At 32.8% G+C, this 14,939-nt stretch overlaps 1 protein-coding gene across 3 annotated transcripts in view; it reads right to left on the bottom strand.

Moving 5' to 3' along the window:
* Positions 1 to 11,806, bottom strand: part of LOC140049513 (ATP-binding cassette sub-family C member 5-like) — a 77,568-nt gene extending 65,762 nt beyond the window's left edge. For 2 of the 3 annotated variants that reach the window (XM_072094409.1, XM_072094411.1), the window contains exons 1-4: positions 11,614 to 11,800; positions 3,621 to 3,742; positions 2,728 to 2,880; positions 2,313 to 2,460 (exon numbers count right to left, since the gene is read on the bottom strand). In XM_072094409.1, coding sequence (XP_071950510.1) covers positions 2,313 to 2,460; positions 2,728 to 2,880; positions 3,621 to 3,742; positions 11,614 to 11,631 — 441 coding nt within the window. In that variant the 5' untranslated portion in view covers positions 11,632 to 11,800. Of the gene's footprint in view, positions 1 to 2,312; positions 2,461 to 2,727; positions 2,881 to 3,620; positions 3,743 to 11,613 lie in introns of all 3 variants that reach the window. The other variant, XM_072094410.1, reaches the window with a different exon arrangement.
* Positions 11,807 to 14,939: the final 3,133 nt, after the last annotated feature.

The following is a 14,939-nucleotide window of genomic DNA, read 5'->3' as shown; positions in this document are numbered from 1 at the left end:
GCATACCTCTGCCTACTGTAAAATTCTCCTACATAAGATTTCTCCGGTAAAAAAGAAATATATATATATATATTTGTGTGTGTCTTAATGCTGTTTGTGATTTAGGCTAATTTCACTACAAGCATGTGTATGGTGTAATGGTTATGTAACAAGCCTTTCAATTAACAATAGCTTCAGTTGACTAACAATAGAACAGCAACGCGAAAATCAAACGAGTGAATTTGAAAAGAAATAGGTTTTTTAAACTACTCGCATCAAAAAAACGTCCACATTAAATCAAATTATGTTTTAAATTTACAAATCACAAATTATACCTCTTGCCTCTTGTACAAAAATGAAGTTTTTTGGACAAGTAGTTCTCGAGAAAATGCAATTTTAGTTTATTTGTTATTTTAAGACTGCTCGCCGGCTTTTGGAAAATTCTGTCCTATCTTTTAACACTAGCAGGTCTGAACAGTATACCGAAAAAGTGGTCCAGAATTGGGACCATGGTCCCAAAATTTAATGAAATAGTCCTTGAACACATATCTATCCGTATATTCATTTTGGTAAAGATCTTGTAATTACTTTTTGAGTAATCCTGCTAACAAACAAATGAAAGCACTCAGAAACTGAGTGAAGTACTTGGCAAAATATATCCACTGACTGGGAGCATGTTTAAAGATACATTTTTTTTGCTTTATGTATTAGCTTTACATGTTAAAATCCTGCTGGGTTTAATAATTTTGTTTAAATAATTTTTTAATACAAACAATTCCGGAACTGCAAAAAAATGACCTTTCTAAAATCAAGATTGACCAGAATAATGGTCGAGGAGTGTCTTGAAGCTGTGGCGATTTGCGGCGCCCCTGCCAGTCGACTAATATTTTGATCCATGTCAAAGAATATGTTCATGTTAAAAGAATACAGAGTGTGCTATTTAATATATCGATGGAAGATAAGCTTTTGTGGCATGACCAATATATCAATTTTCCTTAAAATCAATAGGCATGTTCTGACAGTAAGTATATACCTATGCACAGAATGAAATAATAAAATTACTAAAAAACTAATTATCAACTAACAATAGTCTCATTTGACTAACAATGGAACAGCAACGCGAAAAACAAACGGGCAGATTTTAAAAGAAATAGCTTTTTTTAAACTACTCGTATTAAAAAACTGGTACATTAAATCAAGTTATGTTTTGAAATTACAAATCACAAATTATAACCCTTGCCTCTTGTCTAAAATAAGGTTTTTTGTACAAGTAGTTCACGAGAAAATGCAATTTCAGTTTACTTGTTACTTTAAGACTGCTCACCGGCTTTTGAAAATTGTCTCCTATCTTTTAACACTAGCCGGTCTGACAATAATATCATTTTTGTTATTTGTGAAGTTAATTATTAATAAACCAATTTTGTTGATTTTCAATAGGCATGGTCTGAAAGTATATACCTATCTACACTCAAAAATTCAGAACGATAACTTGAAAACTGTAGGCGCTATCGTGCTAACAAACAAACAAAAAAATTGGCCTCCTGACATTGACCCAATTTTCACCAAAAGTGTGTGTCTTATGCTGTGTGATTTAGGCTAATTTCACTACAATCATGTGTATACGAGTTTGGTGTACAGTTATGTAACCAGGTTCGGAGACTAAAGCTCTGTCTACACTATCAAACTTTATGTGACAAAAAAATGCGATGTGCCCATATATGGAAATAATAATGTCATAACACTACCATATTTAAGCATATCACACACTTTTTGTTACATAAAGTTTGATAGTGTAGACAGAGCTTTAGAATTTGAGCCACAGGTCTCGCCTGTGGCAAAGCGAGTTCTGTTAAATGACATACCTAGATGGCCAGAACTCTTGCACATAAAATTCATGAAAAATGGCACTTTTAGTTGGCAGGATCATCGAAAAATCTTGTTTAACAACATCGTACACAAAATTAACGAACAAGTTTTTACTGAACTCAAGGAAATGGTATAGTCCACAATACATGTGCAGAAGGCTATACAGAGAGAGGGACCAACACAATAATTTTTTTTTTTTGCTTAATGTCATTTGTATTTCTTTCGATAAAGGGTGCTTTAAAGATGTTTTTTTAACTAATCAGATGTAATCGTAAAGTGGAAGTGGATCTTAGTTTAAAGAGAAAATTTAATAATTTTAATATTTAAATACAGAAGTTTCAATGAGAAACAAAGGTATCTATTACTTTAATATTACATTAAAATAAATCTAAATCGGGTGTCAATGCAGTATTTTGGAATTTTGAAGGTCGCTCTGTCACTACTATAAAGTACAAAAAAAGACTAACAGCATTCGAAAATGAGGCTGCTAGGCATATAAAAAGCACTAAGGAAGCTCTCAATGTATCCTTCCAGATGAAACGGGAAATAACACGAGTGAATGTAGCTCCTTCTTTGCCATGGATATCTAACTCTTGTTGCCACAGTTGTTCCAATCTTAAACAAAAAGAACATTTACTCAAAGTTGTATTCCTTTTTACACTATAACAATGTATTATTTACTTTGTTATAGTGTTAAAAAAATAGATCTGCTGTATAAAAACCATGCAGAATTAAATTACATTATTTGAATCAATGTATCAATATATATTAAAGCAGGGTCTCTATCCCTAACTACTAAACTAAACATGTAATAGCAATCAAAAAGGAAATATTGCCTATACTTATTTATACAATTAATCTACACAACAAACAATAACTTACCTTTTAGCATTTGTTTTAGCTGAATCTTTCTCCACAATCTGGAATAGATCAGACTGCTCGAGTGTTGTCTTAATTGCTTTCAAGAAGTATTTAGTACACCAAGAAAATGTAAGTATAGAAAGAAAGAAAGCACCATCAAATGGGCATGGAGGTCTAGAAAAAAAATCAATTTACAAATGATGAACGCATACATTCAAAAACAATTTTGCAAAATCTGTAGTGTAAATTCCAATTTCTTGAAATGTTTAAACACATGTTAACAAATGACACATTCAATTCATAGCATCTGAGATTCACCTCTTAAATGCATTTGTTTTTGGATATCAAGCCTAAATTGCTCATATACATACAATTCATTGTTTTTGTTAAAATTATTCATGATAAAACTTAATTTAGGCAAGTAAAAATTGATTAACTAATAAAATTTGAGGATTTTAGGGGCAAGGCCAGTTGCCTCCGGTTTTTCGTTAATTTGAGGGGAAGCAATGCCAACTTGGAAGGCACCAAGGCCATCATTTTTTTTTAATTCACCAAAAAAAAAATAGGCCTAGCCTACCGTAAAATTAATACCATATTTACGAGGGAGCGTTTATTTGAGGGAGGTGTTTATTTGAAGAAGGGAGTTTATTTGAATAAATATTGTACTAAAAAAGGTAATGTTTTGTTTTGTACTGATAGAAAGTATTGATTTTCACAAAACTGACACTATAAAACAAAATACAAAGCATATTTAAATTTTGTTATGTGGTACATTAAACCCTAGATTAGACATAATAAAACAAGACTTGTAAATTCTATCTGTGATGATCAAAGACATGATTTTTCACTGGTGGTTTTGTGATTTCCGAACTTCATGAATTGTGGGTTCTTTAGTTTTATTGATTTACACTTACTTTCCTTCATGAATATCTTCTGGCAATGAGGAGTAAGCTCTGTTGTTAGTCACTGTTACCTCTGGTAAATCTTCACATCTATTTATATCTAATTCACTCTCATCAGGTATTTCATCCATTATCTACAATAATTAAATTATATATCTATCTATCTATATATCTTTTTGGAAATACATTATGAAAATACTAGGCCGACAGGTAATTTCAAATTTCAAATTTCAACAAATGTAACTTGCGTGTTCAAATTTTTTTTTTAATCTATATAAATCACAAAACACATCATATTTGATGGCAGTGAATTTTATAATTTTACTAATTATTATTGTGTATAAATAATTTCATAGTTATGCAATTATATTATATTTAGTATACAGTAGGCCTATGCTGTAGTTTAAAGGTCAATAACCATACTATCGGCCATTCTTGTACAAAATGTGCCATTAGACTGGATAGAAACACACATGTTTTAAACAATTTAAAAAGAAAAAAAAATTCATAAGACCACAATTTTCAAAGTTATATTATTATATTTGACTAATAGTTCAAAGGTCAATCGTTGTAGAATCGGCCATTTTTTGTAAAAACATTTCATTATAATAAATATGAATGTATAGTTTCTGAACAATTTGAGCCCTATGTGAAAATGTGTCATTAAAGTGAATATAAAAACATATATTTAAAACATTTTGAGACCAAAATTAATTATCTGTGACTAGTGGTTCTCGAGATATAAGGTAATTATTAAAAATGGCCGCCATTTTTAATTATGCAAATTAAGGGCTTAGATGGCCGAATTTCGCTTGGGATCCGCCATATTCGTAATCAGCGAGGTCAAAATATCCTAAACCAAGTGGATCCCAGCTTCTACCCAAAAATGCTTCTTGATTCGTTTTCTAGGCCGTTTTTTGAGAAATGGAACCTGTCTATTATACCAACTGTAATGGAATAGCCCAAATCGTTTATTTTCTACCTATTTCTATAATGTAGCAGGCCGAATAAGACTAAGTTATTTTTACAGGATAGAGGGGGGAAAACAATATTTTTCTCGTATCAGAGCCGTTCATCGTTGTTAGGAGATATGTGATTTCTATTACATTTTCTGGTTTGTTTGTCAGTTGCTCGTCCGGCCTGTAGGTCATAACGCCAACGCTTTCTTTTGGCCTCAACCTATCCCCTTAATGTTAAAAGGTACGTCGTTAAACATCCATGTTTCACCATTTGCGCGGCGGATAACCAAACTCGTCAAAGTGACGAGTTTCATGTCTAGTTTGTTTTTGTTTTTTTGTGGACCTTATCTTTGACCCTGACCCTTCAAAATTTAAACATAATTATATGATGAGTCATTGATCATTGTGACTAAGTTTGCTGAGAATCGGATAAAAACTGTGGTCTCTAGGCAGTAAAATAATTCTTTGTTAGTTGTGACCTTGACCTATGACCTTTTCCCCTCACAATCGAACTCGTCCAAGCTTTTGGGGCATAGATCATTGTGGCCAAATTTGTTGAGAATCGGATGAAAACTGTGGCCTCCAGGCTGTTTACAGACACACACACAAACACACACACAAACACACAGGGGTGAAAACATAACCTCCTTGGCGGAGGTAGTCTGGGCTCCAGACGGAGTTTTGTAAAAACATAAATATTTTTGCACATATGGCGTTTCATACGTGTATTACTTGAGTTTGGATACTCCGTCTGGGGAAACACGCATAAGTCACGTGGTTTGACACCAAGAATTCTTGGTGCATAAATTATCCAGTTGACTAGTTTCAGCCGCATGCCATTGGCTACTCACTCGTACGTCGTTTTAATATTCATATTTCAGAATTTCAAAGACTCAACGTCTAAGACGATGCGCATGCGCTATGTTACGTTTAGACAATGTGTACTTTGGGTACATTTGATGAAAGTTTCTGAAGGCTAAAAATGATTTTATATGCCTAGTATAAGTCTGGTAAACATTTGATGAGATTTTTCCCAAGAACATGAAAACTCGTCGTGATATGATAGGCTAGCTTCTCCGCCAAATCAAACATTGAATGGATCATTTATTATGCGGAGAAAATTTGATTTAATTCCCACCCAGACCCTGTCCTGTTCTGTGTGGTGGTGTAGCCCTGTTGTGTGCCGGTCGGTTCGGTGGTGGTATGTACCTTATTGGCGTTTTATTTGGACGTACGAGTTGAGTAGCCCTACGAACCCGCCTACGAAGGAGGCCTAGGCCAGAACAATTAATAAACAAAACAACTTGGCAACACGATTTTATATTTCAACAGTTGTTCAGTCTCGATCGTACATTCAGCTAACTGTACGTACGTACTCGATCTTTTTCATTTTGAAACAAAATGATCATTGGTTGATTCGAAATCCATATTTACATACCGCCCGCCCCATATAGCCAAATACGGTATGATAACCTACGTCATTCTTATCGGATGTTTGCGGTTTGCAAATCGATTTCTATACGTGTTTCACAAGTCTGTATTTTCAGACAAAAATCGCGGTCGAAATAAAAACAAATAAATTAAAAAAAGACAATAAATACAGACTTGGGGCAAGTCTATGGCGGAGGTAAAAATACTCAAACTAAAAATAATCTCATTGCATTGAAAAATGTGAAAAACTTTAAATTATGTAGTTAATAAACACCATTGTCAACGCCTTCAGAAGCATGGTCAATGCACACACACAATGTATTGTTGACTAATTAAAATCATACCTACCTGTAGCCGCCCTATGCACCGGTTAGTCTAATTTGGGCCTCATCATACCTACCTGTAGCCGCCCTATGCACCGGTTAGCCTAATTTGGGCCTCATCATACCTACCTGTAGCCGCCCTATGCACCGGTTAGCCTAATTTGGGCCTCATCATACCTACCTGTAGCCGCCCTATGCACCGGTTAGCCTAATTTGGGCCTCATCATACCTACCTGTAGCCGCCCTATGCACCGGTTAGCCTAATTTGGGCCTCATCATACCTACCTGTAGCCGCCCTATGCACCGGTTAGCCTAATTTGGGCCTCATCATACCTACCTGTAGCCGCCCTATGCACCGGTTAGCCTAATTTGGGCCTCATTAACAAAAGACATGACTCAAACCTAGCCTAATTTCGCCGGCATACGCTCTAGTCTAAATTATTTTAAAAGAAATAGGTCTTGTACCTTTAGGTTAGTGAATTATAAAAACAGTGAAACCTAAAAATATTTATAATTATATATCAATATAGTAGTAGTTTTTAGTAAGTGTATCGCATTTTGTGTCATATGATACAATATCAACTTTAGACCGGGCAGGAGGTGGCTGCTTTACAGGAGGTACAAAATTCACTAGATAGGAAGAACAAACAGGCTTTGGAGACTGAGAGTGTGGCCGCTAAGAGAGGTGGCTGCTTATGGGGAGGTGGCAGCTCACGGAGGTTCAACTGTATGTCCCAATTGTAATGGAATAGATTTAGATACCTGCTGTGGACAATGGTAATCAGGGTGATAAGTGGTCATGATAAGTATAAAAATGGATATGTTGGCTTGTTTTATGTAGGCTTAAAATAATATGTCACTTCGACAAATTATAGGTGATCATTTTTATCATTTTTGACATTAAATTTTTTTAAACATGCATGTACAAAATTAATTTATAATCAATTTCGCGTACATTTTAGGTCATATTAGGCATTTCAACATTTTCTAAATTGTTTGTGGTTTGTTTTGCACTTGTGCGCACATCTACACTTCAAAGTCAATCTTTTGACAAAATTATACAAAGTTATGTTCACAATTAGGAGAATGCTTTCCACAAAAATCGTGGAAAGAAAGAAGAATAAAGAAGATGAACTAAATAAAAACAAAACAAAAGTTGCGAATAACCAATTAATTGATCGAATACATATGTTCTAATTTTTAACGATATATTTGGAATATGATGCAATTTTATAATGGATAATGCTGGGAGTGCTTTTCCGGGCTTATCAAATGCTCATTGTAATACTAAATAAAAAACTGTAAGTTTATTAATAAATTATTTTAGGTAATTTGGTGCATATAAAATAAGACAGACGTAGCCTACGTTCCCTATAAAATATTTCACATTTAAATACTGTAATTATGTACTGTTAACGTATGCTACGAATATTATAATCTTATACTATGTATACATTTTTTAAGGCACACATCATTCTCCTCGATCTGTAAGTGTAAAATAAAAAATAAAAACAATTTAATTATTACCATAAATATTCGACCAAATCAAAAATATCCACGAGGTAAATAATCCAGATCCTAACATCATTATCGTGACCAAAATGTCGCAATCGATATTGTAAAAATCAAAGAGACTACGGTGGGGTTTCCTCTTTTTGCAGTGCGATCACGGCAGCAGATGAGCTAGTGTGTTTAGTGCTACCTCTCATGGGATCATTGGCGAGGTAGTGCAACCTTCGACTACATGGCAGAGCTTCCCAGTTTATGCTTACACGTTATTACACATTGTTATTTTGTGTTCAAATTGCGTAATTTTACACACTGTAAACTATTTTTGCAATGGGGTGACTTTGTGATAGGGCGACTTTGCGTTGGACCAACTTTGCGATGGGGCGACTTAGTGATGGGGCAACTTACTAATGCGGCAACTTTTTAATGGGTCGACTGACTGTGCAGGGGCGACTTTGCGATGGGGCGACTTTGCGATGGGGATACTTGTTGGCGCTAGTTCCGTTTCGCACCTGTTTTTATTTCGACTTCTTTTCAACTCCAAACTTGTTAAGTAACTTATTGTGAATACCACACCTTAGAATTAAGCCTCATAAGTACTTTTATGAAGAAGAATCATATAAAAAGTAACAAATAAATCCTTTAAATTTATGATTTTACAGACAAGTTTCTCACATAATAAATACCGTTTGCAAATTTCGCATACTTGAAGTTCAATATTTTCGTTTCTATAGAGCGCCAAACTATAAAAGAGGGCTAAAAACACATTGGAATGCATCTAGTTTGAATGCATCTATTGATATTATTGAAATACATGTTTAATGATGAATTTTTTCGATTTTTATTCTGAAAAATAAAACGAAAACCGTGTACTACAGCATCAGGCGCTAATTCCTTTTTGCACCTGTCATTTATTTTGATTCAAAATTTGTTAAGTAACTTTATTGTGAATACCACACCTTAGAATTAGGCTTCAAAAATACTTTTACGAAGGAGATCACACATACAAAAAGTAACAAATAAATCCTTTAAATTGATGAATTTATAGACGTATTTCACACACATCGGTTCGTGAAGTTCGCATACTCCATGGTCAATGTTGTTTCTATGGAGCGCTAAAAGAGCAACTATAATAGAGGGCTAATAACTCAGTATAATGCGTATATTTAATGCATTTATTGGTGAAAATTATGTTCAATTTTAATATATTTGTCAATGTCAATGCAACAAAAATGTTGTTGATACTGTACTGTACATGGTTTTCGTTAACTTTTAAGAATAAAAATCGACAAATTCATTATCATATTACATGTACTGTAGGTTTATACCTCAATGATCTAAATAATATTCCTCTTAGTCTCAGGCCTAGGCTAGGTAGTGATGCTGATTTGGGTCGGTTGATATTTGAAAACAGCACAATATTTGAAAAGCATTTTTATTGACAAAATATATTTAAATTAAACGTGTACAGTATTTCAGTATTAATAGATGCATTAAAAGAAGACGCATTCCACTGAGTCTTTAACCATCTACTATAGCTGCTCTTTTGGCGCTCCATAGAAGTGAAAATATTGAACTTCGAGTATGCTAAATTCGCGAACGGTATGCGAGAAACATGTCTTTAAAATCATCAATTTAAGGATTTATTTGTTACTTTTTTGTGATTCTAAGGTGTGGTATTCACAATATGTTTGAAGTCAAAATAAAAACAGGTGCAAAACGGAACTAGCGCCCATAGACTAAGAAGGACGTTATTTAGAATTTAGATCATTGAGGGACATACTGTACAGTACATGTTATGATGATGAATTTGTCGATTTTTAGTCTAAAAATAAAACGAAAACCGTGTACTACAGTATCAATAGTAACATTTTAGTTGTATTGACATTGATAAAATATATTGAAATAAATAAATGCATTATATATACGCATTCCACTGAGTTATTAGCCCTAGGCCTATATTATAGTTGCTCTTTTGGCGCTCCATAGAAACGACATTATTGAACATGGAGTAGGCCTCTATGCAAAATTCATGAATCGTGTTCGAGAAACACGTCTGTAAATTCCTCAATTTCAAATTCAAGGATTTATTTGTTACTTTTTTTGTGATTATCCTTAGTAAACGTACTTATGAGGCCTAATTTTAAGGTGTGGTATTCATGATAAAGTTACTTAACAAATTCGGAGTTGAAATTTACGAAAGCCCTTTAATGCCATTTTAAGTATATGTTTTTCGAACGTAATTCGTTTGAACAGATTAATAATCTGTTCAAACGAATTAGTAATCCGTTCAAACGAATTGCAACATATACAACAAGTGCCATTTAAAGTATATGTTGTAATTCGTTTGAACGGATTACTAATCCGTTTAAACGAATTACTAATTTGTTTAAACGGATTACTAATTTGTTCAAACGGATTACTAATCCATTCAAACGAATTACTAATTTGTTTAAACGGATTACTAATTCGTTCAAACGAATTACTAATTTGTTTAAACGGATTATTAATCCGTTCAAACGAATTACTAATTCGTTCAAACGAATTAGTAATCCGTTTAAACGAATTAATAATTTGTTTAAACAAATTAATAATTTGTTTAAACGGATTACTAATCTGTTTGAACAAATTAGTAATTCGTTTGAACGAATTAGTAATCCGTTTGAACAAATTATTAATTTGTTTAAACAAATTAATAATTTGTTCAAACGGATTACTAATTCGTTAGAACGAATTAGTAATTCGTTTGAACAAATTAGTAATCCGTTTAAACAAATTACTAATCCGTTTGAACGGATTCCTAATTCGTTTTAACAGATTATTAATCTGTTTAAACAAATTAGTAATTCGTTTGAACGGATTAGTAATCCGTTCAAACGAATTACAACATATTCTTTAAATGGCACTTGTTGTATATGTTGCAATTGGTTTGAACGGATTACTAATTCGTTTGAACAGATTACTAATCCGTTCAAACGAATTACTAATTTGTTTAAACAGATTAATAATCTGTTCAAACGAATTAGGAATCCGTCCAAACGGATTAGTAATTTGTTTAAACGGATTACTAATCTGTTTAAACGAATTACTAATTCGTTTAAACGAATTAGTAATCCGTTTAAACAAATTATTAATTTGTTAAAACAAATTACTAATTTGTTTAAACGGATTACTAATTCGTTCAAACGAATTACTAATTCGTTCAAACAGATTAGTAATCCGTTTAAACAAATTATTAATTGTTTAAACAAATTATTAATTTGTTTAAACGGATTACTAATTCGTTTGAACGAATTAGTAATCCGTTTAAACAAATTATTAATTCGTTTAAACAAATTAGTAATCCGTTTAAACAAATTAGTAATTCGTTTGAACGAATTAGTAATTCGTTTGAACAAATTAGTAATCCGTTTAAACAAATTAGTAATTCGTTTGAACGGATTAGTAATCCGTTTAAACGAATTACAACATATACTTTAAATGGCACTTGTTATATATGTTGCAATTCGTTTGAACGGATTACTAATTCGTTTGAACAGATTATTAATCCGTTCAAACGAATTACTAATTCGTTAGAACGGATTACGTTCGAAAAACATATACTTCAAATGGCATTAATGGGCTTTCGTAGAAATTAAAGACGAGGTGCAAAAGTAGTACTAGCCTAGGCCTAGTAGGCCTAGCGGCGACTTAACTAGCATCCTACATAGGCCTAGCTAGCTAGAGGAGGACTCTATAGAGGCCCTCTCTAGACTACTAGTAGCCTGGGCCTAGGTAACTAACCTCAGAATTAGGCTTCATAAGTACTTTAGATGAAGGACAGTAACAAATTAATTCTTTAAATTTATGACTTTACAGGAACAACGAAATCACACTGTTCGTCGCATAGGCCTACTCGATCCTCCTAAACTACTCCTATGTGGACTAGGCCTATTACGATCTTTGGTGGTACGGTGGTTGTTGTTGTCATGTTAGTAAACTTTGCTAGACCCTCTAGAGTGAAGACTACACTTTGTTTTCGTTTCTATGGCGCGCCAAAAGGGCCAAAAACGCTGTGTGGAATCTATATATAAATTTACGTAAGGGCAAAAAATTGGAAAATCGAAAATATAAGGTTTACTCGATGGTATATAAAGTTTGTTAGAATCTCGGTACTGATTTTAACCATCTGATGTAACCCTGTTTACTAATTAAATTGAGTTAGATAATTAGTTATTGACAATTAAAACGAATTTAGGTTCAACGATTTGCCCCAAATAGGGGTGTTTTCCGATCGTGGTATACACTGTCTAATGGATGTTCTCTTGAAAAATACCTGCACAGAATAATACGAGGATGCTCCGCATTTTGCTATCTCCTCCTACGATAATTGTTTTTAATAGCTGAAACCGGTTGAACAGCTCGAGTACAGTATCATAATGTTGAAGACAGCCCGATTTTCTTTAAAAAAAATACTATTTTGATAGATTTAATATACGTTTATACAAATGAATTGATTTGCGATGAATGGAATATTCTAATCTTTTAGACTCCCAGTTTTTAGGTAAATTTATGAGCCCTTGGTTTAACACAAGTAGGTAAATTTATGGGCCCTTGGAGAATAAAATTACAACTGAGATATAGTATTGCAATACTTTGACAATATTGCAAATACGTATTAACCATTTTTGGTCACCAGTTGAATCGAAATTTTCTTACTGTATGTTAGATATATAAACATATACAAAGAACATTTATTACTGTGACTGTGGGTGGCTCTACTGCTGGATATATAAACACATATATATATATACTATGATGTTATCCAAATTCCTTCACTTGCACTGATGAAGGGCTAGTGTTGCCCGAAAGCTCTGCTAACTTTTCTGGCTGTTTACTTTATCGTTTTGATTTAGCTTTTCGCTTTTTATTTTTGTATCTCCATTGAGATCCAGCCACTGATACCCACAGCATTGTCATTTTTTTCAGTAATTTGCCTTTGGATTTATAAACACATATACAAATAAAAACTGTATTACTTACAGTTGCTTCTCAACGTTTGTATTAATTAATAATTATACAAAATATAAACGTCGTAGTGGTGTATCGTTACATGTACTTTACTATTTTAATCGACTATAACATGGACAGTTTAAAAAAAGTATTAAATCGTAAATGTTTTACTGTGTTTAGTGTTATATTATTGATAGGCCTATAAAACATTTAAAACAATATTTCGTTACTGAGTGGATGATAAAGAATACTCTAATGTTATATTATACAAAACACAAATTGGGTTTGTTTAAATGAGTTAAATAAAAAATGTGGACTCATTTTTAAGACAAGTTTCTCCTTCGGAAGTAGGCCTAATTCCCAGAGTGCTAATTTTAGTTGACTACATTAATCATCGTGTCTATTTATTCGTTTCTGAAAACTGCGGTACGTACATTTGAAATCGCCAGTTTTTTGACTGAAATTACTGTGTATTCGAGAACCATCTGTGGACACGACCTAGATGGTACGCGAGCGAAGCGAGCTTACCATCTAGTAATAATAAATAATACATATTGAATCATCTATACTATAAGTAAAAGAGTTTGTACGTTTCTTACTTGGCCAAATTGAAAATTGGCCAAGTATGTTGATTTGTGCGGTTTGTGTGTGTGTTTGTTTGTCTGTTTGTTTGTCAGTCATCACTCTAGCGCTCACAATTTTGATTCGAATGACTCCAAATTACTACCATACATGTCGCCTGATGCAAGGACAACACTGTTCAATTTAGGTGAAAATCCGGACCACGGTCCTAATTCTGGACCACTTTTTAGAATTATTTTAGACCTGCTAGTGTTAAAAGATACTGGACAGAATTTTCAAAATCCGATGAGCAGTCTTAAATTAACAAGTACTGTAAACTTAAATTTCATTTTCTCGAGAACTACTTGTCAAGAGTTATGTTATGTCTAGCTATGGTGCCAGTATGCAAGATGATACATTTGTGAATAAAAGAGTTAAAAAGTAGTCGAAGTACAATACAATGACGTATTTTTAATGTTATGTATTGAGATGCCAAATAAATGAAAGAAAGAAAAAAATACATCACAATGCATTTACTACTACTGTACAAAGGTACTGGGGGTATATAACAAGTTACAATTTGTGATTTGTAATTTTAAAACTTAATTACATTAAATATACAGGTTTTTTGATGTAAGTAGTTTAAAAAACCTATTTCTTTTCAAATTTACCTGTGTGTGTTTTTCGCGTTGCTGTTCTATTGTTAGTCGACTGAAGCTATTGTTAGTTAAAAGGCTGAGAAGAGGGGTGTTTGAGAGGATGGTGGGGATTTCTGCTTGGGCTAGGGCTAGTAGGCTATCAAATTGACCAGAATTGTTGTAGTAGGACATTATTAAAGTATTTTAATTATCTCTAGGAAGGGACTGACATTATTATTATTTATTCAGGCAAAAGATACATTTTACAAAATATAATATAAATTAAACAAATTAAACAAACACAACGCAAAAGAAAATATAAAATCATAGTCACTAGCTGCTGCCAGGAAAGCACAAAAGCAGCCTAAGCCACTGTCACCAACTAGGTGTGTACTTCCAACCAGTGACTAATTATTACAAATAATATATAATATAGATGATGATAAAGTTAATATCTTAAAAGAATAACTTAATTATATTAAGCCTATAGTTTATATATGTAAATGCTAAATTAAATTATAAATAAACAACTATAAAATAAATTATTTTTAATTTACATTAAAATATGTCAGTTAATAATAAATTAAGTACAAAGTACTGTAATATTTCCTTCCAATTGTTTATTAACTTAATCAACGGGTAAGTAATGTTTCCTTAGGTTACTTTTAGATGTACTCCATTTTAATAGAATAAAATAATTTCTTAAATTCACGGGTAATGTATCCCAAAGTCTACAAAACCGTACAGGTAAGCAATGCAGTGCACTATCAGTCCGAGCTTTAAGTCTTTTAAATGTTAATATTTCCTGATGACAATGATTGATATTAATCAGTTCATTTAAGTATTCATTGTTCATATTTAATGCTTTACATACAAATAATATACTAATATTATATATCTGAGGGAGTTTAAGTCCAT

The sequence above is a fragment of the Antedon mediterranea genome, chromosome 5 (genome assembly GCF_964355755.1).
Source record: "Antedon mediterranea chromosome 5, ecAntMedi1.1, whole genome shotgun sequence".
Taxonomy (NCBI): Eukaryota; Metazoa; Echinodermata; class Crinoidea; order Comatulida; family Antedonidae; genus Antedon; species Antedon mediterranea.
Note: the sequence above shows the minus strand (reverse complement) of the source record. Positions and strands in the feature narration are given on the sequence as shown.